This window comes from Labrus mixtus, chromosome 6, assembly GCF_963584025.1.
Source record: "Labrus mixtus chromosome 6, fLabMix1.1, whole genome shotgun sequence".
Classification (NCBI taxonomy): Eukaryota; Metazoa; Chordata; class Actinopteri; order Labriformes; family Labridae; genus Labrus; species Labrus mixtus.
Genome location: NC_083617.1, coordinates 5,309,360 through 5,335,146, shown reverse-complemented (window position 1 = coordinate 5,335,146; position 25,787 = coordinate 5,309,360). Strand labels below are relative to the sequence as shown.

The 25,787-nt window shown below is 39.6% G+C and overlaps 1 protein-coding gene across 5 annotated transcripts in view; it reads right to left on the bottom strand.

The window, feature by feature from the left end:
* Positions 1–20,964, bottom strand: part of khdrbs2 (KH domain containing, RNA binding, signal transduction associated 2) — a 97,386-nt gene extending 76,422 nt beyond the window's left edge. For 3 of the 5 annotated variants that reach the window (XR_009673248.1, XR_009673249.1, XM_061039621.1), the window contains exons 1-2: positions 20,404–20,962; positions 3,322–3,449 (exon numbers count right to left, since the gene is read on the bottom strand). Coding sequence is in view for 2 of the 5 variants with exons in the window: in XM_061039621.1 (XP_060895604.1) it covers positions 3,322–3,449; positions 20,404–20,494 (219 nt within the window). In the remaining 3 variants the exon portion in view is untranslated. Of the gene's footprint in view, positions 1–3,321; positions 3,450–20,403 lie in introns of all 5 variants that reach the window. The other 2 variants (XR_009673247.1, XM_061039620.1) reach the window with 2 other exon arrangements.
* Between the last annotated feature and the right edge of the window lie 4,823 nt (positions 20,965–25,787).

Sequence of the window (25,787 nt, the reverse complement as noted above, 5' to 3'; positions counted from 1 at the left end):
TAAAGGGCTAGAGAAAAATGTGAGGGGGAAAAAGAACACTAAACACAGGGACCCAATATCAGACGTGTTTTATGGGAACATAAAACAAATAGTTTTCAAATACTTAAAGCAAGAAAACGGAGGAATCTGGTTTGGTGTGCTTTGGTGCCCAATGGAAGGTCTCTGAGTACAACTTCACTGTACTCAAACAGACATAGTGTACCCACATAGCCAATAAAGGACTCCTGAGTCTGTCGATAAAGATGATGATGATGATGATGATGATCCCCAGCTCGATGCCGGACTTGCAGCCTACTGTTTTGTGCGGCTCTCGCCAATGTGGCAGTCCAATATTTACTCTAGTTCAGCTTCTTGCTCGGTCACTCTCTCTCTCTCTTTTTTCTCTTCTTAGCTTCATCAGTCTCTGTCCTCTTCTGTGTCTGAGGCTCTGTCATTGTATCTAACAGTACCAAAAACAGGCTAGCTGGCTTCTTTTTAGCTGACGGTTAGTGTGTGCACAAGTGCTGTAAAGTCGTATGCACCTCTAGCAAGAGAACGGCGGCCAGCTGCCAAAGTTACATAGTGCTTAAAGGCTTTCTGTGTGATTTTTCACACTTAAATATAATAGAAATCAAGTATATCCTCTGAAAATAACTCTGTGAGTAATGACTGTCTACAATGGGTGTAACACCCGAGTCCCACTGTCTGTGATGTTTTCAGAGTTTTCAGAGTCCTATCTTCAGTTTGTTTACATCGCCTGGACGGCCGGCTGACTCCTCCCCTCGTGTATAAAAGTTGTTTAATTGAGGGACTAGAGAAAAGAAGAATAACATACTGTACTCACTGCTTAACTGTGTTTCTAGATCACGCTCATTTCAGGTAAATTTACATGCAGAGTGAAGATACGAGCATAATAAAGATCGCTAGCATTAGCATGCTAACACAACAATGCAGCGCGAGTTGTTTTGGTTTCATGCTGGTGCTCGAGGGCGACATCTGCTGGATCAAAAAATCGCATATAAAGCCTTTAAGGGCAACTATAAAAAGATATCAACACAAAACTTTTCCCTGTTCAGGGGACGCTGGTGGCGCGTTGGTTAGTGCGCACGCCCCATGTATGGAGACTCTAGTCCTCCAAGCGGGCCGCCCAGGTTCAAATCCAACCTGTGGCTCCTTTCCCGCATGTCATTCCCTACTCTCTCTCTCCCTGATTTCCGACTCTGGATAGGACAGTGGAACAAAAAGCCAAAAAACACATAATAATAAAAAATTCCCTGTTTAGAAGCACATATATGCTTGTGATATGACAACAGTACTGTTCTTAATGTCGTGTCTAAAAGTACAAAACATATAGGGTTAATATACAGTACTGGCAGAGCAGGTGTAATAATCAGTAACATATATGAGCAGTATGTGATTAAATGTCCTGTTGTGATCTGTGATACTACACTGACAGCCTTATTTTCTGCTGCCTGTTGCATGAGTGTGAGGATGCAGACTCAGTGGAGCAGGTTTTCTCTGATTACAGCGGCAGCAGAGCCTTTTGGTTCTCCACAAGCAGCTGTGTTTTCTGACGGAGAGCAGCCTCATTAGGCAACATTTCAAACTGACATTGCATAACTCACAACGTGTACTGTGTCATACAATGATTTATGGTCACTGTTCCTCCCTGTACCCTTGAGTGCTTTAGTCCAGCGAAAACTTTGTTTTTTTTGATGACTACGTCAAAGTAAAGCAGACACGTTTGATGACTTTCTATTAGCCTGTTTAGGCTCAGTGGGATAAGGTGCCAAAAAAATGCCCTGTCCAGTGATGGACAACTACAATTAATGAAACAATACCACACATTCACAAGCTCAGTTTTTTTCAAATGCAGCAATGCTCTTCCTGAATCTGTCTTAAAGTTACTCTAGTTCTTGCCAATTAAAATTACAAAAGATTTCCATTACAGTCAGTTCCTTTAACAGAACAACAGAATAAAGGATCCTAAGGGGGTGCAGTGTCTTTTGTTAGACAAAAACTGTATAAAACAAGTGGATGTAGCCATTGAAATGTAACCCATTTGTTTGTGAATTCCCCTTTTGATGCTGATGATGATGCTGACATTTTGTCCATTGTGTTGTTTTTGGCACTAGAAGTTACTGCATAACTGTATAAAACATGGACGTAGTCTCAGTGACATCACCCAGTGTTTTTTGAAGAGGCATTTTGAAGCCAAGTGATGGTGGTCGACATATTGGAAATTCTATCACCACCTTACACCTGATCTACTAACGGGGGAAAGAGGTGGAGCTGAGGCAGACCTTAAGCCGCCTGGCAAAGAGGTTACAACACACCCATCTGTCAGGCGCATCATCCAATTATGCAAATGTAAAAATAACTGTTAGCCTTAATTAAATAAAAACAGATGAATAATAATAAAAAATTTGCACAAATAATGAAATTAGCTATTCAGACAAAAACAGTTTTTTTTTCAACTAGGCTGTAAACATGTTCATTTCTGCATAAAAACGGGCGTTTAAACACAGATGTTCATGACGATTCCTGGGCTTTTGGAGCCAGCCTCAAGTGGACACTCGAGGAACTGCAGTTCTTGAGAGCTCTAATCAGTATAGAAATCATCTTAAAATAGTGGTTATCAAACAAAACCATTGTCATTACCATCATCTTCATCAATAATATCAAAATCAACATCACCATCATCATTAAGGTCGTAGGTATTCATGACAGAGCCGAGTCTTTAGCTTTTTCTTAAAGGTGCAAAGGGATCGAATGGAGTTTGGAAGTTCATTCCACCACCGGGGGGCGACAGAGGAGAAGAGTCTAGTTAGCGTCTTAGGGGTCTGTATTCTCTAACAGAATAACCTTTATTCCAAGAAAAAGACTTAATGATGTTTGTAGAGATTAAGTGGCAACATTAAGTGTTGAAAAATGAATGCAGAAGTCCAAATAACTGCCGTCAATGTTGTGCTTTGCCTCTGGTCACTTCCTGTCAGCACCTGTGTGTCCAATCGGACTCAAAGCTGATCGTTTGCTCTTAATGACGTTGTTTCCTATTTTCTAGATCCTTGCTTGTGTTGTACTCTCGCTTACTGTCGCTTTGGTTAAAAGCGTCTGCTGAATGAATTGTAGAATTTCAGATTTGTCTCACAGGTACCCTAAATTTTACCCAAATGTACTGTTTCATATTATGCTGTAGTATAGAAGACTTCAAACTACTTAATTTGGAGTATAAACTCATACTAGGAACATTTTTACTGGGGTAATTAACAAACAAACTAGAGGCTTCATCCACTTCTAGTGTAAAGCTGATGACTAAGATGTGCTTGTTGCGTCTCTTACCTTTGGATATTGTTGGATTGGAATGAGGACTCTTTCGGACAGCTTGATATTTTTATTGCTGATGATGTCAAGGTATTTCTTCATGTCACCATCTTTTCTCACTTCATCACCGTCATGCTTTTCAATCTCTGCAGAAAACAAAATAATAAAAAGAGATAAGGAGATAATTAGGTTGTTATGTAACTGAAAACACATCAGTCAACACATTTAAGTCTGCTCTGGAGCCAACAGCAGCGCGACAACCGAGTGGTGTAATACGAGGCTGGGGACGCATTAGTACAAATTTAACTATGCATTGCATCACAGAGTAAGTATTTTGCTGATTATTCTGTGTCTCAGCTGTAAATATGCTCACTATGCAGGCTTAATGATATGAGATTATCCCGCTGACTCCTGATGCATCTTTTACATCAGGCCCTGTAATCTCATGATCCAGTAATTCCAATCAAAACAACAACAGAGGCAAACAGTAACACTCGGCTCGCTGTGTCTCACTTCAGTGCAGGCTGAGCTCTCGTGGCCTGTCAGCAGTCTCTGATCACACAGCACAGGGCTTATCCTGATGGCGGATTAGACGAGTAAAACGTTTGATGTTATCTGCTAAAAGTCAATTGGGGCGGTTAAGATTAGATCTCATTTTAAGATCATATTTGCATATCATTGCTTCCAATCAAACTGCTGTATTTCTCCCCCACAGTTTGCAAGATGGGCAAATTTCGTGCAAATTGGCCTAATAGTCCTCTTGTGTGTCCCGGCCCTTATTGCAATAAAGTGAGAGCCGAGTGCTTGACATTAACTGTCCGCTTCAGTTTGACAGGAACAGCACAGTCCCTGAACACCATGTACAGCTATTTTTCTTGATTCATACATTATATAGCACTTGACCTGAAACATTCACATCCTCATACAGTAAGTGCTGTAAAAATGAAGCCATCTGTTTTTTTTCAGCTAGCAGGGTTCCCCGCTCTAAATGAACACTCAGTGGAATTACGTCATTAGTCTGCAGGACATTTGCTGGACAAAAAATGATGTTATTTAAAAAGAGCAGGTACAAGTCTTTGACCCATTCTGAGAAGCTTTATTGGAAGCAAGAGTGAATTTAGACTGAAGGACATTACCTGACCTGAGTGTGGAGAAAGCCAGACCAGATCTCTGAAGCACTCACCATTAAGATAACATGAGCAAAACATTGGTACCAACCAACGGCCCAAACTAGATTCTTGATTTTTTTTGGAGGGTAATAGGCAAATAAGGTATAACTGAAACTCCTGTTTTCTTAGCCTTGTTTAAGAAAATGTTGGACTTCACAAGTATTCAGCTGAAATACATCAGTTTTAGATATCTCAAACTGACAAACTATATGCTTGTAAGGAAATATGTATCATGTTATTGAAATATTCAGATAATGTCTAAAGCAGAGGCTCTCTCTGACAATTTCCCTTGATGTGACCTTACAGAAATCTTTGACGACAGCATAATGATCCCGTTGTTCGCAGCAGTTCTAATATTCGCTCATTCCAGCATGTAATGGCCAGTGGTTTTCAGTATTATACCAAGAATTCAGGTCATTTATTTGATATGGCTATTGTCTGTGAAATGACAGACACCGAACTCTAACTGCTTGAAATACGTCAGGTCTTGAAGGGTTACACAAGCTCTCTGATTGTGCCTGATTATGCGAGGAAGATCGCTTAAATTGGAACAAGCCGTCTGCACTGTTTTGCGTTTTTTTCTCAGCAAAAATGCCAAAAAACGGAGACATCAAAATGGGCGAGTGAGAATGAATGAATGTTCTATGCGTTTCTGTTAACCACTGAAATCAAAGACTGTATTTGTTGTGAATAATTTGTCAAAATCGTACACGAGTATCATTCACATATGCTTTTATGAAAAGGCAGACTGTGCCAGAAACCACTGAAATTGGAGGTAAATAGAGAGAAACATTCCTCCAAGCATTTATTTCCATCAACATGTTTGATTCACATCTCCTTATGGGAAACTTGCGCAACATGTGTTTCTTAGGATAGCATGTGCTTGCAGAATTGATCTTTAATACCATTTATGTTTTCCATTTGGTGTAAGGAACACCATCTGTTGGGGACAAAAAGATGCATATTTCAAACAAGCCTTTATCTATACAATGATAATAAGACAAACTGAAACAATGGCAAGTCGGTCAGTCCGACTTTCTTGTCCAGCCAAAAATATCTAAACATTTTCGGATGGATTGCATTGAATGCAGTTACATTAATGGTTCAATGAGGATTACCTATATGTGTTTTAGTGATCCATTCACCAGGTATCTTATGCCATAACCAGGTTAAAAATCAACCTTGTCCATTGGTTTATTACCATATACCTGTAACACTAATGACTCTCCCATCTGCCTCAGCTACTTTCCCTGCCAACAAGTCCAAGAAGAGCTGAAATGGGTTGCACCTGGGCTCATCGGGGAAAACAAACTGGGGCAAAGCCAGCTCTGTCCTGAGTTTCTATCGACACCACAAATTTAAGCAGAGATGGTTTGAAGAAGGGTCCTTGATTGGCACTATACAGGGTCCATATGGGAAGATTATATAGTCCACTTGGGATCCCAATCCCCTACAGGTTTTTTCTTGTCAAAATGGTTTGCCCATACATGTAAACTCTTCTTGGTTTCTGTGAGCCTCAACGCCATCAGGTTTAAATAAACACTCTAAGCCAATGAACAGTAGAAACCAAGGTAAAAAAAAGTACGAAAAAACTGACACAACGGTCAACATAGTCCCACACCAGTCACGTGATATACATCATCACCCTGAAGGCTCACTGTGAACTTTCCTGGATATTATCTGCTCAGTTCAAAAAACATTTCACCAAGATTTTACGTGAAAATTATTATTAATTAAATTACATTTCTGGGAATTAGGTGCAGCGTGCAAACAGAATATTTTAACCCAAACTATGATCATTCTCTTCGACTCATATTTTTTTTTCCATGATTATTTCCACTTCAGCTTGGCTTTGAGTTTTGTCATTGTGGTATTTTTAACATTTATTATTAACAATGTTAATTATATTTGGATAGAATAACACTGCTAATATTGGCCACAAAGAAGATTTTATTCTGCAGAGTGCAGAAAGGGAAACACCTTTATTCTGGTCTGCAGCCTGCCCATGAACTCAGAAAAAAATGTGAGTGAAGGAGACAGACAGGCAAAGAGCTTACAATAAAGAGAAATGTGGAGAAAATTTCACACTTGCAGTATCATCATTGTCAAACATGTAGCGGCGAGAGACGGGAGCCTAAAGATCAGAGAAGCGCGAATGTGCTTTGAAGGTCACCGCTTTCAGTCCTCACACAGGATGAAATAAAATCTCTTTGGGGGAGCTGAATGAGTAAAACACTCTCAGAGACTATTCTGGGGCTCTTGATCCCCTCTGTTGAGCTGCCCAAACTTCTTCAGCTGAGCAGCTCAGCGGCCAAGAATATGAAAAAGAAAAAAACATTGAGTTAACTGGGCAGTTACCAGATAAATGTGTGCAACTGTATGAGTGATGTGCTCGGTCAGCCTGCAGAGGCTTAAGGTTAAATACATCTTGCTTTGGCAAGTTTGCACCAACACTGACTGTGGAGGAGTTTAAAGTTCATCTATGTCTTTCCTGATGGAACCTTTTAATCATACCTTTGCACGGCTGCAATTCTCTGTACGTAAACTGATTTTATATATTCTTAAACTGAAACATTTTCAACCTATACTGTGAATATGTTGCAGCTGGATGACTCATATCATAATAGACGCCTATATGACCGACACAAGCAGATGAAAACATCAGGAAGAAGTCTGAACATTTCTATTAACTATAACTTTGTTCTTATACCAGAACAGTGTCTAATAAAGTGACTCACAGCACACAGAACAGGAGAGCTTGTGATAGAGCTTCTATCACTTCCACAGCAAAGATTCACAGTGAGTGCTATGGTTAGCTGATTTATTTATCAGAAAACATTCATTCAGTGGTTCCGAAACTTTTTGTTCTGCCAGGTGCGCCTTTAGCATACAAACATATTTTTTTAAGCCCCACCACCCTAGGGGTCCCGTGCCCCACTTTGGGAATCCCTGCATTATTCATACACCTACAGGACAAGATCAGTAGCGAGATAATGGATACCAACTTGTGCAGAGGGGACCTCACAATCGACAGGAACTTCCCCTGCGAGCAAGTTCGGGAAGGCAGCTCGAGCCGCACTGATTTCACATTTGACACGTGTCATTCTCCACAATAGCCTGACAAATGTACCCCCCCCCCCCCCCCCCCCCCCCCTCCCTTGGCGGTGTATTTAAGCGGCAAGATTTCCAGTTTGTCCCTCTGCTCTGTCATGGCCAGTGCTGCCCAACACCATAACTGCTCTCTTACTTTCAACCCGATCACCCCCCCCAGCATCCACCTGCAGGCTCTGACATAGGGTTGAACACATCATCTCATCACTCTCCTCAAATTTCTGCACGTAAACGGCGTGCATCCATCGATGAGGTCGAAGACTAGATGCAAAAACATCAAACATTTCAAACCACTACAAACACACCCATTGCCTCGCCAAACCTACTTATTTGGTGGGTATATTAACCATACGATATAAATTACATGTATTTTAATTTTCAATGTGATCTTGGTTTATAAAAAAACAGAGTTTAACTTCCCATCTTATTTTAGGATGTTAACTTGATATATATAGAAAAAAAGAAAATCCTCTTATGATCGATTCAGTCCTTTGATTCCGTCCTTGTTTTAATGTTCCTTCTGTCTGTTTTCATCAGGATTTAATTCCTTATCGTAAGATGCATTTCTTCTGACAGGGGCTGTAGAAATAAAGATGTTTTATTGCTGTTATAATCAATAATCCTTAACAAGCCATAAGGGCTCTGGTCACGGTCACACAGTGGTCACAGGATCCACTCCCAGTCCTTTGGCGCATTTATTCCTCCACACATTTCCTGTCTTATAAAATAAAAAGCCCCAAAAATAGAATTGAAATCTTCAACACCATTAAACTCAATACATGAACCAAATCTGTGCAGGTCACTGAGTTTACTTCTAAGGGCGGCTGTGGCTCAGTTGGTCGGTCGTCTCCGAATCAGAAGGTCCGGGTCCCCAGCTACTGCAGCTATATGTCCAATGTGTCTGTGGGCAAGACACTTAACCCCAAGTTGCTCCCGCTGCTTCATCGGTGGAATGTGTATGAATGGGATGAGTTACTTCTGATGGTCACTTTACAAAGCAGAATCTACCATCAGGGTGTGAATGTGTAGGTGTGACCTGCGGTGTAAAGGCACTTTGAGTAGTCAGAAGACTAGAAAACCGCTATACAAGCTCAAGTCCATTCAGCATTCTAGTTATAGACTGTGTTTCAATCACAAAGAAAAATCGTTCAACCTTACAGAGAATCCCAAAGATCTAAGGTTCCCTCAAAGCCCTAAAACAAAAAATATCAAAACAAAAATATCCTCCAGTCATTTTCTACCATCAGTATAAAGTAGCATGTGTATGCAGTTCAATCAGAAGAAAGGGAATGGGAGCTGCATCATTTGTGGGAGATAATATGTTTACTGCTCGGCTGTTTATCCTCACATCACAGCTTTATTGGATTCCAGTTGTTGTTTGCCTTATAGAGCATGCAGTTTTGTTCTACGGCCAGAGAGTAGCTGTTTGTAAAATGGGTTTGCTTTCAACACTTAAGATAGTACAATCAAATTGTCTCTCATACGCTGCGAGGGGGGTGTTTGATGTCCTTTTCTTTTTTTTTATTTCTGATGGTTAAACAGAAAGAAGAACCAGAGAAATCCCCCACACTAGAATACAGTCATGACATGATCAAACACTTCACAATAATGAATCCAAATACAGTTAATTTGGAAGGTTTAATAAATCTCAGAGTTTGCACTGTCACGTCAGCCAAACAGTTAGTTGAGATAAAACAGAGCACGATGATATGATGAAGCTCATCACAGCCAAACAGAGAAACACACTCAGGATGTCCTGCAGTCTGACACGAGCACTGTGTAGACAAATAATGCACACAGTAAGCATCCCTCTAAGTTTTCTTTCTGCACTCTGCTCACCTTTTATTCTGCAAAGCTGGCTGAAAGACTGGAAACCTTGAACAACCTGCAAACTGATGGACGAGCATAAAAGATAAAGTGCAGAAAGTAAATTGCTATAAAAGCACTTAAAAAAAAAAAAACACCAAATTTTGTACCAGGTTGAGATGCCACGAGGTTGCATTTTGAGTTGATGTTTGTTTTGGCTGTTTTGTTGTTGTTGTTGTTGTATTGGAGCTGACCAGCACATACCCACTTCTTTGTTTAAAGCTTTCAATAAAATCAGAGTCAATTACTGGGCTTTCAGAGACATCACAACACTGTTCTGATTTGCAGGATGGGAAAAAACAACACAAACTGAATCCAGTGAATAAATATGTTTGCTTTATTGCGCTAAAGGGAACAGGACCAGATGCAACATGCCCCCCCGAAAAAAGGCTTTGTTGTTCACCATTTTTATCTAGCGACTAACTGCAAAATAAATCGCTTTGATTTCTTTTCAATAACTTGATTGCTTGTTGACATCCAACACAAAAAGAGTTAGTAATAACAGCCTGCAGAGCAGAATGGACCGGGCGGTGATTGGACTTTGAGGTGTGCAATTAGCTGTGGCCTCTTTCGCTCCGGACTGAAGATAGTAAAAAGGCACGCCGATGTTTGGCTACACGCTGTTTATGTGGTTTGTTTTTGTGTGTGAATTGTCTTCAGCCGTTGAAATGGTGATAAATATTAAAAACTTCAATCTGATTAATAAGCCATCCTCAGACGGAGAATGTGTGACGGAGGGTGAAGTGAAAAAGTAATTACTATTCATGCAAATGACATATTAAAAAGAATGCAAATTATACACATTTTAATCACGATGGTGCTTCGATAATCATCTATTTATTTCAACTATTCATCAGGCAGACAGGAAGGAAAACAACTTCAGCTAACGTAGAAAACCTGGTCCATGTTTAGAGTGACAAACTTCCTGTTATTGAGTGTACATATGATATATTCTGTATGAATGACTACATGTTTGAATTCATGAGATGTAGTAAGGTGGTCAAAACTTTCAGTACTACTTTCTGATACCAAATGTTTGACACAACATGTACACAATGTGTTATTTGAATGATCAATAGGATTGAAAAGGACCAAATCTTCAGATCCTGTCATATTTTTTAACCAAAGCTGCCTTGAGAAAAGGAAAGAGAGAGCAATGTCAAAATTGCATAACTGCCCACTGAAACATAACCAACATATCTGTGACAGTTTGTATGAGTTTGACCGTCATTTTCTGTAAGTTAAAAGAAGAGATAACCCAATATAGGGTGCCTAGCACTTCATATTTTGTGGTCTTCAATACAGGTATCAATATCGCTTTACTTTAACTTGCATCAAATCCTAAAGATTTATTCTTTGGGGATTTTTGTTCCTCCATTGTAGAGATAGGACAGTGGACAGCGCCAGAAATCAGAGATAGTGGGGAACGACACGCAGGGAAAGGAGATACGGGTCAGATCAGAACCCCGGACCTCCCGCCAAGAGGCGACCTCAACTCAAATCATATCTACAGTGAGTTAAAATTCTGGTAACATGACAACCCTACAACTAAATGTTATTGGACATACACATGATGGCGTGCTGGTTTAGCTCAGTGGTTAGAGTGTGCGACCCATGTACAGAGGAATCAGTCCTCATCAAAGCAGCACCCTCACAACATTTCAGGAATATACATACGGTATTGATAGTGTAGTTTTTATTTTTTAACATTAAATATGTTATGATAGGGCTGCACAGTGGTGTGGTTAGTTCTGATGCCTTAGTACACAGAAAGGAGGTTACTGGTTCGAATCCCTGTCAAACATGGTCTCTTTGCATGTTCTCCTAGTTGTGTCTCGATGTGTGGGTCTCGCCGGGTACTCCGGTTTCCTCCCACAGTCCAAAGACATGCTCGCTTGGTTAATTGATGACCCATTGGTGTGAACGTGTCTACTCTGAACGGGAAAAGCGTTCTAGATAACGGATGGATGGAATATGTTGTAATAAATGTTATGTGAATGAATATACCTTCCATGTAACATAAATGATTTATTACATCTTTGGACACATGACGTTGTGTAGTGTGTTTAAACACAGTGTGATATTTACGTTATATGAAACCTCTGGCTGTGAAACATACATTTTAATATCACTACCGTGTGGAAATGACTCATATTAGATATTGTGTATTTGCATTAATATATTCTGGTAGCTGTGTTTACGTAGAGAGCATGCTCTTTGTGTTAGTTTATGTTTGCAATGACTCTAAGTCATCTTTCGACCTCTTTGCATTATTCAGTACCACAGAGAAAACTGCTTTCTACTATTTCAAGTTCCATTTATTTATTCTGCAAATCATAATTTTTACTTAATTTGGAAAGAGGCATGCATGGGGTTGATTAGGAGGAAAAATAAATTAAGAAAGTATAGATAATGGGAAAATATTAATATATTATAAAATATCTGCGTTTTAAAAAAGACAGCACAGAGCAAAAGTATTTTAATCTGTGGTCACTACTTTCATTTAATTACTGTCAATGTTACTTTCTGATCTTCATCAGAGCCCCATGAATGAGGGCCATTTTGCCTTTTTTGGATAGGAGAGCTGAAGAGAGACAGGAAAGGTTTGGAGGAAAGAGTGTTGGGGGACATGCAGCAAAGGGCAAGATCAGATTCGAACTCTTCACCGCTGCTACAAGGACAACAGCCTCACACGGGGCACCATGCAGCACCCCTAAATGAGACACAATGAGATCCTGCCTTTAGCGTGCCAATAAATGTCCTTTGTGTCACTGGATTTTATTTTGTTGTATAATCTATTCTTTTATGTTGTTGATTTTTTCATGTAGTTTGACTGTAATTAAAGATATTTCCCTGCACTGGAATGCATGTCAGCAGAGTTACATGGATCGAAGGTAGAGTATTTGTGTGAAATAATATACAGCAAAGATGAGCCGATTGATTCTAAACAAATGATTGATTCCTTTTATTTGTCTGCTCTCGTGATCGATGTGTGTATATCTCTTGTTTTCCAGTCCTAATAGTGTTCAGTTGGCACAGCGCTCCCTGTAGCACTTTATGTCCCGGTCTGATGAGACAGTCTGTGTAAATGTAATTACTGGTATGTTGGATGAAGCAGCACATTAGCCTCCGTCAGCATGCAACGCTTTAATGAGATTAATAACAAGCAAATCACGCCTGAACCAAAACTACTAATCACGTTTTACAACAAGATTTTTTCTTTTTCATTTGCCCCTGACACTGAAATGCTGTGTGAAGTGGTGATGCTCTCAAGGATCAAATAGCACTGCTCTTTTCACTGGGAGTCGCTTCAAAGCATCCAAATGTAAAAAGTAATTCCGCTTATTAACCACACACCTGACCCCCCACTGTGACTCCTGTATGCCCCTCAAACACATATTTTTCAACTGAACAGATCCCATTGGGCCATCTCTTTCTTAAATAAATAACCCTAATGTTATATGTGAAAATTCAAGAGGCATAGTAACATAAGCTGGTATCGAATATCTATTGTCTGAGTGCTGCGGCTTCGGCTCATTTCTGTTACTTTAAATTCTTGCGACCTTGGAATTTAATCTCATTCGACCTGTGTTCTCATTGTAAGTCACTCTTGATAATAGCGTCGGCTAAATGCCCGAAAAAATGTAATGCAATGTCTCACTTTACTGAAAAGTAATTTTTCTGTCCTTTTGATAGGTCAAACCACACAGGGTGATGTTTATCTGCCGCTTTGAGCTGGGTCACTGCAGGATACCGAGGCACGGAAAATATGAGCAACAATTTTATGAACAAGAGAGAAAGAGAGATTAAATGAAGATCAATTGTTTTTGAGAGAAAACCACTCTGCAGTGAAATATCATCCAAATCAATTTTACAATTGTAAGTCTTTCTGACTGAGCAGGCGACCTGTGTATTGGTATTGAGAAAAGCCTCTGCTGTCACAATATGTGTTTGTACATTGATAATATTCTGCAACATGAAAAAAGAACATTTAGCAAGATTTTGATCTCCCTAATTAAAGCTTACCATCTAAATTTCTAATTAAAGCTCTTCATTATCGGCTGACTATAGCAAAGGCTGAGATGGTTTCAGTGTTTTGCACGGATCATGTATTGTCTGACTAATTTTAATTAAAGTTACAGGGTCATTGGCCAGTATGTAGTAAGGGCTCATTTTGATGTATACCATTAATTCCCTCAGAATTACAATGCAAGCAGAATCGGACCAATAATACGATTAACTTTGATTACTGCAGCAGCTTTTCTTAGAAGATGTCCTCCTTTGAATAAACTCAACAACCACACTACAGCACAGCACAGTGCTCAAGAAGAATCTTTACAACAGGGGATTTACTAAAAGTAAAACAATAATAAACATGATATGTACAAATGTATTATTATGTGAATTTAACATAGACTGTATAAAACATGGACGTAGTCTTAGTGACGTCACTCATTGGTTTCTGAAGTGGACTTTTGAATCCCATTGATGGTGGTCGCCATACTGAAAAAGCTGTCTCAAACTAACTAGCAGGCAAAGTGCTGGAGCTTAAGTCTTAACAAACAAGTACACCATGCCCGCCATCAGCTAGACCAGCAACGCCCCTTATCATGTATAACTCTTATCCTCCATGAAATCAAAACAGGTAAGTTGTAACAAGAAACTCCCGCCCCGTATAGTGTGTGCTGATAAAGAAATGAGCTATTCATGCCAAATTCTTTTTTTTGAACACGGGTGTAAAGATGTTTATTTCTGCTGTAAAAACAGGCATTTCTGACTGTCCATGTATGGGACTGTCAGGGCTTTTGCAGCCGGCCTCAAGTGGACACATGAGGTACTGCAGTTGTTTGCACTTCCACATTGGCTTCATTTTTCAACACGGGAGGTTGCCGCATGGAATTTAAGATAATATAGTAATTTCTAAAGCAAAACCTCTGCAAGGCAAACCCATATGCAGACATCAAACTCATTAACACCAGTGACACCATGCAGTCCAGTGTTTATGATAACGGAGGTACAAGAACTCGTGGGGTACATGAAGAACTACAGGGGAACTTTTTTACCTTATTGATAAAAAGTCCAGCTATACAAAATGTGTAATGATAATGTAATATGTTCAATAACACATTTTAAATGTCACCTGCCTGTCCAAACTAAAGTATGCCCATTAGGTAAGTTGCTTTCATTTGCAAAAAGCCAATTTCTATACTGAATTATAGTCTAAATTCATGAAACTGATTTTTGGTAACAACAAAGCAGCCAAACATCTGAAAAATAAAAGACAGAAGTATAGGAATGAAAAGAAAATAATAAAATACTGTCATCAGGACGAACAAGAATTGATGCTCTTTTGAACTATAAAGTTGTAGTTTCAAACATCAGACACTGAAGGTGACGTTCTGTATCGAACATCTTTTTAAAGGCGTATCTTTCCACCCAAAAACTATTTTGCACGGATCAAAGGGTTCAGTATTTGGCTCTGAAATATTTAAAAGCGAATCATTATTGAAAAAAGTTTGCGAATCAGTGATGCAGGCAACATCAGATGTGAAGCTTTTCCTAAGTTTTTACTCTTTTGTGTTTTACTTGATATAAGTCATATTGTTTGTTGTCCTCCATATTTTTACTCATATTTTATTCAGAGAAACCTTCACCATTCAAATCTCATGCGGGCTTGTTTGTATTGTCCCTGTGCCTCGCAGCACAGCACAGGAGGCGTTTGAGATATTGCACACCCTGTCAAAATTCTCAGCGACAACTTAAACCAGATCTTCTTGTTGTAAAAAAAAACACTATGTGGAGACATGTCCCCTTTATCCTAAAATTGGAAACATGGCACGCTCTTGTCTTAGTTTTTCTCAACAATTTTCTTCTTGTCTATCAAATGTGTCACTTCTGCCTCCATGTCTGCTTCTCCTTCACCTTGTTAGGATTGTTGGTTTTCATGGTACGACAGGACTACATGGATCTATTAAAGGCTTCCTTCTCCAGACTCTCACTTCAACCTGCTTGTAGTATAACTAGGCTGTTTCAACTTATATTAAATACAGAAAAGAATAAAAGCATTTCACTTCAAATCTGAGCAATAGTTAAGCATCTACATTACACATGAGCTCACTTTTCCAGTCCCTTAAATATAAATTCAAATTCAGACAAAATGTTTTCTTGTCTTAAAAGTAATGAAGCCCTTAGAGCAAAGTCAATTGAGCACAATTTATTCAAATTGAGGTGAAAGCAGCTCTTGTGCGGTCGATGCAGTGATGAGCCGCTCTTTAGACCTTGAGGGGGGTCACAGTAGTAGGGGTGGGTAAAAAAAATCGATTTATGTAAAAATCCAGATTCTTATCTTCTGAAAATTTAAATAGATTCAGAAATTCCAAAAATCAACTCAGTAAAATACCAAATGGAGCGGCAAGAAATTCAGCCAGTCTCATAGATGAGTGGAGTAGATCCTGAAGTATGTACTATATCAAATGTAGACTTTGAATCCATGGATCCATGGATCGTTTTGAATAGAAAATTGAGCCTGAATTTAATTGTGACCCCAAAATTCGAAATCATAATCGAATCGAATCGTGAGACACTCAAAAGAGTCCCAGCCCTAGATCACAGCGTCTGTGCGTAGTCAGCATGTGATTTACTAACTCCTTCAAGGTTTACATGACCATGCTGTGACAATCAAGACATCTTAATTATCCAAAAAAAAGAGAGAGATGCATTGGAGTTCATTTTTGGCTCGATGCCAACATTAGCCCTATTCAAAGAGAATCTCAAACTAACTCGTTTGGAGTCCAAGAAGCGCTCTTTACTTTATATTTTTAGACAAGACCGAGCTGTGACTTACAGGCTTTTCAATTGATTTAAGATCACAAGTGAGAATACTGGATACAAACTAATATAAACAGTTAAATACTCATGGTATTTATTGTGTGGTTATTTAAATAATCCTCAGCGTTTCATTATTAATTACTTCCACCATCAAAGAAATCATGAAGTGCCTGTCTCCGCCCGCCCAACAGCAGGAGCTTTGTCCAAACAGCTTTAAATCTTCTCAAAGAAAGACAAATAAATTTAGAGGCTCCATCATTTAAACTCATAAGACACGCACCTCATAAATATGGAGCAGTTCAACTCACGCCATGCTAAATCCATGTTCTGCAGTTTATGGTGCGTGATGTGAATAATGCAGGATTTCATGCTTTGATATCCAGTGATAAATAGTTGTGAATCTATAAATCTGTAAAAGGCAGTTTATCCTGCTGTCCACTGATACACATGATTCTGAATTATCCATGAGCAAATAGACTGAATTAGGATAACAGCTGTGTGAAAGTAGTGAAATTATTACCGTTATTTCTCATGCTGCCCACAGCTGATTGTGATGAATATTTATTTTTTAAAGCTGCCATCACGATTGCCCACCATTGTGAGTGACACGTGATGTTTACTGTGTTGCCTTCTCAGCAGATTGGATTCTTTTCAGGGAAATGCATGCCGTTCTATAGAAATGCATGCTGTTTATTATATTTTTTTGTATGCATTCTTATACTGTATTGTAGCAGACTGTACAGCTCTCACTTGTACATAATGGGAAACTGAAAATGAAGTGCATGTGGGTAATTAATGCACGAACACGACTTGACCATAATGTAATAAACATTGAAATTAGAAAATGCCCACCAAGTGTCTAAATACAAAACTGCACATTAACATGCAAATTGCTGTTCAATGTGGTTGGTATGATAAAGAAGACACTTTTTTATTTGTTTATGCCCTGGCTTTGTGAGTCGGCAGCCCTGAGTCAATCTGGCAGAGCGAACTGGGTGACACATGATCCCATCTGCATCACAGTTAGCAACAAGAGCGGACCTGTCAGGTGTCTCATCAACACATTTCAACAGGAAAGCTCAAGGGGTCGAGACACCCGACGCGAACACCTTGTCCAATCAGAGCGCATTAATCTCACGTTCAGATTGACTTGATCCGTCTTGACTATAACTGATAGAAAAGCACCTTCTGGCAGGACTTTCACTTTGGGAACACAGTGAGAAATGATAGACTTCAGTAACCTGTTTCCATTTGTGTTCTTCATCAGAATAAGCAGCTATAACCTTTACCATAAAAACACAGTATAACACATGAATAAGTTGTAGTTTTCTTTCTTTCTTTCATTTTTAGACTCTTCAGTCTGAGTACATTATTAAATTATGCACATGGTTGTATTTCTCTGAGATTTTGTTTAAGGTTCGTAGTAACAAATGAAAGCATTCTAATAGAGCTGTAACGATTATTAAATTAAACAATCAAAAGTTAACTAAGTCTTTAATATATATATGCAATTTTCAAGATTGTTCAATCAAATTTGTCACAAATTGACCGGTTTGAACCCTAACATGTGGATTTGCTGCTTTTTGTCATTGTGTTAATGAAAAGTGTTTTGAGTTTTGAATTGATGGTTTGACAAAAAAAGTCACTTTGAAAAATGTTGATTGTTTTCACAAATGTCTGACCTCTGATATATTAATTAAATGCAAAAATAGCCGTCCCATAAAGTAAGGTCAACAAAAGTGTGAGCTGAAGCCCAAGGTTTTATGTGGTCATCCATCCATCCATTACCACTTTTCCCGTTTGGGGTCACTGGGGGCTTCAGCTGATCCCAGCTGTCATTGGGCGAGAGGCGGGGTTACACCCTGGACTGTACGCCAGTCAATCACAGAGCTGACATAAAGAGACAGACAACCAGACACACTCACATTCACACTTAGAGGCAATTTTAGAGTCACCAGTTAACCTAACGAGCATGTCTTTGGACTGTGGGAGGAAGCCTGAGTACCCGGAGAGAACCCACACATGCACAGGGAGAACATGCAAACTCCACACAAAGAGGCTCCTGTCAGAGTGGGATTCGAACCAGGAACCAGGCAACAGCGCTAACCACTGCACCGCCCTAATGTGGTCATATTTACCTGATTTATTTTAATTTCATACAAGCAGGGTTGTCATGATACAATAACTGTAAATCTTAATGCTATCAAATGATATCAATATTGTTTCAGCATCATATCAACAAGAAAGACGTCCTAGGCATCCAAAATAAAGACATTTCTCAGCAGTGTGCAGATGTTTACTTTGTTGGCAAGTAAACATCTACACACTGTCTAAACTGCACAATGCAATGACAATGTTTTGCTACTGAATCTTTTTTTAAAGATTTACTTTTGGCTTTGGGGCTTTTTGTGCCTTTATTGGAGAGACAGCTGGACGGTGGATAGAAATCGGAAATCAGAGAGAGAGAGAGAGAGAGAGCGAGGGGAATGACATGCAGGAAAGGAGACACAGGTTGGATTGGAACCCGGGCCGTTCGCTTCAAGGACGACAGCCTTTGAACATGAGGCGTACGGCTAACCACTAGGCCACCTGCGCCCCGAATATGTACAATTTAGAATTGAAACTTCTCTGCTCTCCGTCTTTCAAAATGAGACATAAACGCAACTTCTGCATCTTTATGAGACACTTAAACGACATGTGAAATAAATGGACTCCAGCTGCTCTCTCTCTTTTCTTCGTGGCGGCTTCGGGTTCAAACTATGACTGAAGATCTTGTATTTTTTCAAAAGCCTCTGTACTTTCCTATACTGCCATGTTAACATAACAACTATTGTATCGTTTTAAATCACTGTATATCTAAAAGCATTTCAGAATGGGAATTTTTGACAGCCTTAAAGCACACAGTGCAGTACATGAGGTTTAAGCAGCAAGAACTTTAGTGTTGGCACTTTAATTATATGAATCGATCCGTTCACCACCATAGCACATCACTCAAACTGTCCTCAGTGCCATAATTAGATCCATACTTTGACATACAAGGAGCGGTTAAGAGTAGGGTAGAGGGCACATCAACAATGGAGAAATCAAAAGTTACAGACATGGCGTGAGCTGAGTTCTTCTGTTTGCTCCGGGGCTCATCCCTTTCTCGTCAACAGTGACACATTCTCACTCTGTGAATGAGACAAAAAAAGGCTACCTGCAGTATGGATGACTACTTTACATTCTGCAGGCTGAGCCTCATTATACTGCTCTGTTAGACATACTGTAACATTAAGTCAGAGGAGGGAACCGGAACATCTGGCTCAATGGCATTAAGTCCTTTCGGTGACCTTGATGACGGTTATCAGTTATTGTTAGTGCATATAGAGAAGGTGATACCAGTGACAAAGTTTAGTCACTTAAATAGGGTTTTTGACTGATGGGAAAAATTGTACTAGCGCTTACATTTCAACATGCACTCTCTTGGAGGTGGAATTATGTCCTTACTTTGTACTCAAGATGACCCAAAAGAAGATGTCAAGTCTGCACAAAACAAGTCTTTCTGACAATGTGTGGCTTGGTTTGTTTTGACATTTATAGATTATTTAAAGAGGACACTTATTTCTGGTGGAAAATACTGTGTTTACAAAAGCAACCTGTCCTAACACTGTGCCTATAACAGAGAGAAAACAGCTGGAGGTACTGTGAATCACAGGATTAACAGAACATCTTGCATACAAAAAAAAATCACTTGTTTAAGTTCATTTTCATCATTTTCCCAGAGAGAATAGCTCTGTTATCACTTCAATTTTCTTTCCTGGTTGCTTTGTACTAAGTGCTTGACCTTGGAGGGCAGCGGGATCGACACACAGGTGATGACTCTCATGACTTAACTCACACTTTACTTTCCGTGCTCACTGCATTCCTGCACTTGAGGGTGGAAAACGTCGGAAAAGTTGTGCAGTGGATCTCATCTTAACATCACGCAGCAAAGTGAATTCATCATCCGATATCAAGCATACATTACAGTCAAGGACGCATTAGGGTCCATGAAATGCAATGCAATGGTGTTTTCACTGGCAGGGAACACTACTGTAAAAGATGTGTACTGAGAGCAGATAAGACTTAAAACAGATGCACGACTTACCTTCTGCAAGCAAGCGAACAGCGTGCACGAAGGTGGGGTCCAGGGTGTTTTTCTCGGACACCAGTTCAGGTAAGTACTTGTCGGGATGCATTATTATCACAGAGCGAGACCTCTTCACCGGCCGTGCAGGTGAGACGAAAAGGAATGCAACTGTAAAGCTTCCCGCTCCTGCTTTTTTTTTTTGGTGGCGTAAAACACCACGAGAAAAAAACCTCCTTAAAATAAGTAGATGAAGAAGAAGAAAAGAGCAAGTAGTCGTTCCCAGGTGTCCGAGATGCGTGAGGTAAACTGGAGATTGGAGTTGTGTTTCAGAGGTGTGAGTCCATCTCTGCCCGCCACCAGCACCGCTGCCTGCTGCCTCTCCTCCTCGGCACTCCGCCAGACTGTCAGCCTCGGTGGGTCTGCAGACCGCGCTGCTGCTGCTGCTGCTGCTGCTGCTGCCGCTCCCCGCCCCTCAGCTACATTATTGGCCATATTCTGGGACTGGCGCTGCTGGAAAACAAAGACAGTCCCCACTGAGTGCATACCAATTTGTTCTCGGAGGGAATGGAATTAGAAAAAGAGAAGTTGAGGTTGCATGAGGACGATGCTGACATCGGTTCCTGCAATAATCTCACTAAAAAAAAAAAAGTAAATTCAGCTTGATAAGATACTACAAATGGTCCCTGATGAAAAATAAGTTAAAAAAAAATCTAAAGTGCAAGAGTGCAATAAACAATGACACTACACATGTTTTGTGGTTACTCAGTGAAAACAAAAATAGGCCAAAGTGTACACCATTATGGGGAGGTAAATGTCAGTTTAAAGAAAGGGTGAACAGCACGATTTTAATTCCTTCAAAGTGCCTTGCAGGATCTGGGGAAAGCAGTAGACATTTTAACAATGAGAGATTAAAAACAAATCAATGAAGATCAATTAAAAATTAGATAAGACAAAATAAAATGTGATCATCTTAAATGCAAATTACAGTGCAATGGTTAGCTGCCCCAGTTTAAATGTTTCAACTGCAATTTAAAGTGCAGATGATAAAATGATAAGAATAAGAATTAGCACAATGATTTAATTTATGGCCTTTTTAAAGTGGCTTGTTGCAACCAAGCTGCAACCTCAGGTGTAAAAAGGAAAGTCTATGCGTAACAGCAAATAACTGCAGTTCCTCATTTGTCCTCTTGAGGCTCCCTGCAAAAGTACAGGAAGTCACATTAATGTCCATGTTATCAGCCTGGTTAAAAAAAACAAATCTCAGTCCGTAAAGCTCATGTCTTTATTGGTACACACTTTACTTGGGGTAATTTTTAAAATGACTTGTCAATTTGGATTTTATGTAGGAGGAGACGTATTCACATAAGGGGCGGGGTCTGAGTTCCTTTCAGCTCCGCCTCTTTGCTTGTTACTTGGTTGACCAAAAGTTAGTTTGAGACATGTGATATGACGACTGCCATCGTTCGGTTTCAAAACCTCGACTCAAAACCAATGGGTGACTTCACTGAAACTACGTCCATGTTTTATATACCATGCATGGTTAAACCATACGTATATGATTTCAAGGAAATATATATGATTTCATGACCCGTAGGCTCACATGTTGGCACCAAATTACCCTTCAGCGTATATATGACAGTAACAAGAAAAACATTTTCCCAGTTTTATCCAGCGTTCCTTTGTAAATGTTCACATATCTTCTATTATTTGTCAAATACATTTCAATAAAGCACTATCTGAGTATTTTTTACATCAAAATAACCACATTTTCTCTCCCTGTAAAACGTTTCATATGTCTGCTGACTCATCCTGCACGGCGGGGCTCATTTTGGCAAATGTCCTGCCTTCTATCACAGTTAGTTACCTTTTGAAGTCCTGTTCATGGGGACTTTAAAACTTGCAGCCCCTCAGCATCAATAAAGGACACTCAGAGAAACTGAAGGTGATGATAACACCCTCGCCCAAAATACAAGGGATGAAATGCGGTTTGAATCCACTGGAAAACATTAGTGTTGTATGCCCACCGGATACAGAACTGCTTATGTTAACCTCTGGTCAGGAAGAAACAGATGCTGACATATATATGAGACACAAAGACACAACCACGTGCGTCTGAATATGAAGCTGAAGGACCATGACAAAGCATTCGATTTTTTAAATTTTTTTTGTAATGGGAAACATTTGCATATTATCTGGAAGTTGGATCCATCTGTTGAGTAGAGAAGCTAAAGTAAAGGCACATTGTTAGGTTCTAAAATGATCAAGAAGAAGACCTCTACTTGATTTATATTCTACAAAAGAACAAAAAAGTATTAAGTCCAAGATTAGTGACTGATTTCTAAGACAATAGAGCCCTGCAAACTCTCCAGTTAGGCCTGTCTACACTTTCCTTATGAGAGCATTTTAAAGAGTCATTATACTTTATTCTTAGTCAGGGGATTTTTAAGAGGCTATCAGCGGAGTTACAGCTTACTTTGATATGATAACATTTAATTATAGTGAGATCAGTTATGTCAAAATTATTAAGAGATAGCACCTTATCTCTGAGAGAAACATTCCTAAACCAATTAGTTTTCAGAAACATGCGAGCTGAACCCCGTAATGTGCTGTGGCCTGAGAGTTTCTATTCGAGGCTCTCCGAAAGTTACTAGAACAGCTGGTATTTGAAGCAAGCTGTCGGAAATGTCAGTCGAGCCTGAGGGACCAAAACACGGGGCTGTCTGTGTCGCTGTCCAAGGTGCTGAACACAGACTGCATGGCTGAGATTTCTCTGGAAGATGTGGCATGATGTGTAAAATAGTCATTTCTGAAGCAATCTGAAATTGCATGGGTTTAAACTACTTAATGAAATACCTTTCTATTTTTTGGTGAAACTGCATCTTCTTTTCAAAGTGGTTTGACCTTACCATTCTATCTTGTTGGTCTTGCTAGTTCTAAGACTCGGGTCTGTTTTGACATCTCCAGTAAACAATCCAAAAGGATATTTGGCTTCATGAATACAGATCAAAGTACAGATTGGCAACCGCAAAGCTCCGCATAACCATGCCCACCGTGTGCCTTTTATAACTGAATCACAGGGCTTAAAGGAGGGAAGGAGAAACATATAAATTTGTTCGTTTCCTGCTCCTTGTTTGCTGTGGATTTTACTTTGAATGCTGAAGAAATAATGAATACGTTTGGGAGATTATCCCTGCTTTGTTTCTTCACTTTGTTTTTTGATGATCTTTTAATCCCGTCTCATTATAATCTTGTTAAAACTCGAAGAAGAAGAACGTGGTCACACATAAGAAAGTTTCCTTTTTTTTTTAAATGTTGAATATTCTTATTGCTTTCACATTTGAAGTAAAAATTAGGTTAGAATGACTGTTTCTTAACATAACTGCAGAGCTGTGATTCCTGCTATGAGAGGCATAATAACGTAGGATTTAAACTCCTGTACTATTCTCAAGAAGGTCAAGTTAAGCGTAATGAAGTCACACTACCTTCAGAGACATTAAATGCCATGTGAGTGCTTCATTAGGTAGTTATGAAAAGATGCCAGCGGTGTAAGTAGGAGTGTTTGCATTTCATATCAAAAGCCTCTCAAGCCCCACAGCTTTGATATTGATTTGGATCCTAAAGTTGTTTGGAGCGAAGCAGCGTTCAGGTCTGTTTTATTTACTCACAAATGAGTTTTGAGCTGAAGATGCTGCCGGCTTGACCAACGCTGGCTCCGCTTGACCTTTTAGAGATGATTCAAAGTGCACTGATCAGAATCGTAAAGAGTGAGGGAGGGGACTGCAGATACTGGTGTACGGGAATGAGACTTAATTGAATGGGTTTTTTGTAAAGATTTATTTGGGGGCTTTTTATGCCTTTAATTTAGAGATAGGACAGTGGAAATAGAGTCAGACACCAGGGAGCGAGAGAGAGGGGAATGACATGCAGGAAAGGAGCCACAGGTCGGATTCAAACCTGAGGCGTCTGCTCTCAAGGACTCAAGCCTCTGTACATGTGACGCGTGCACTAACCGCTAGGCTACCGGCGCCCCAATCATTAGTTCTTGCCTCTTATATACACATCTGTCTTGATGGAATTGTTCATTCCAAAATCAGAAAATTGTGTCATCTAACAGTAATGCAATATATTTTACAATCAATTTTGTTGTCAAATATGTATCACTTAATTGAATTAGTAAGTACTATCTCTAAGAATACTGGACCATTGAACCTCTAGGTTGGAATGCTGTCCAAACCTTACTTTCAATCAACCTATTAACAGGCTAAGAGCAGGAGCTGAGGCGGGTTTCAAGCTGACAACCAGCTGCACAGCGCCCACTCACCAGTCAGGTTGGCCACGCCCCTAATTATGGATGACTCTTATCCTTCATAGAATCAAAACAGATGTGCTATAAACAAATCCATTGTTTGCCAATAAAGACATGACCAATAGTCAGACCAGTTATGTTTTTTTTAACCAGCCTGTAAACATGTTTATTTCTTCTGTAGAAACTGTCATTATTGAATGGCTATCTGGCCTCAGAGGTTTATGCAGCCAGCCTCTTGGGAGGAGTGAAGGAGAAGAGTTATTCCTGACTGATGGGCAGGTTAGTTGTTTGTCAGGGGACTTAAAGCCCGTCTCAGCTCCTCTTAGCTCCACCTCTTTTGCCAATTACAAGGTTAACCAGAAGTTAGCTTAAGACAGCATTACCAATATGGCGACTGCCTTCCACAAGCTTTAAAAGTCTGCTTCAGAAACCAACGAGTGGCATCACTGAGACTACGTCCATGTTTTATACAGTTTATGGTACAAATTAATCATTCATCTAATTTCACACTAAGCCTCCTTCTGATTATCATGTCTGCTCCTATCTGAAATGCAAAGCCACCCAAAAGGAGCAACTGTTGATCAGAACTTTACACTTTCATGACCTCAACTTTAAGAATAAATAAAATAAAAACAACTCGTCTATCTCTGGAAAAAGATTTTTGCCGCTTGCCTAAAAAAAGGTGATTTGGGTTCATGCTGGCCAGTTGCCTATGTCTTTGTGTTTAATGCTTGCTGGACATTCACTGATTTAATTTAATTCAATAAAATGATTGATGACAATCATTATCATAACGCTGGCGCTGTTTCAGTGGCTAATGCTAACGCTGACAGGACTGTTAATATGTTCCAGTAATCCTGGAGTATAAAGGAATATTAGACTCAAGCAGACATACTTAAATAATACAAACATACATCAGAATACAGGATCAAGAAATAGAAACACTGACATGGAAACAACTTGTAAATTAAGGATAGTAACTGCACACAGCTCCGTGTCACTTTGGACAAAGAAAAGTGTGTTTGACCCCATCGGCACTAAACCAACACAAAGCCTCTTCATGTGCTGTATCTTTGATTTGATGCATTCTTACAGC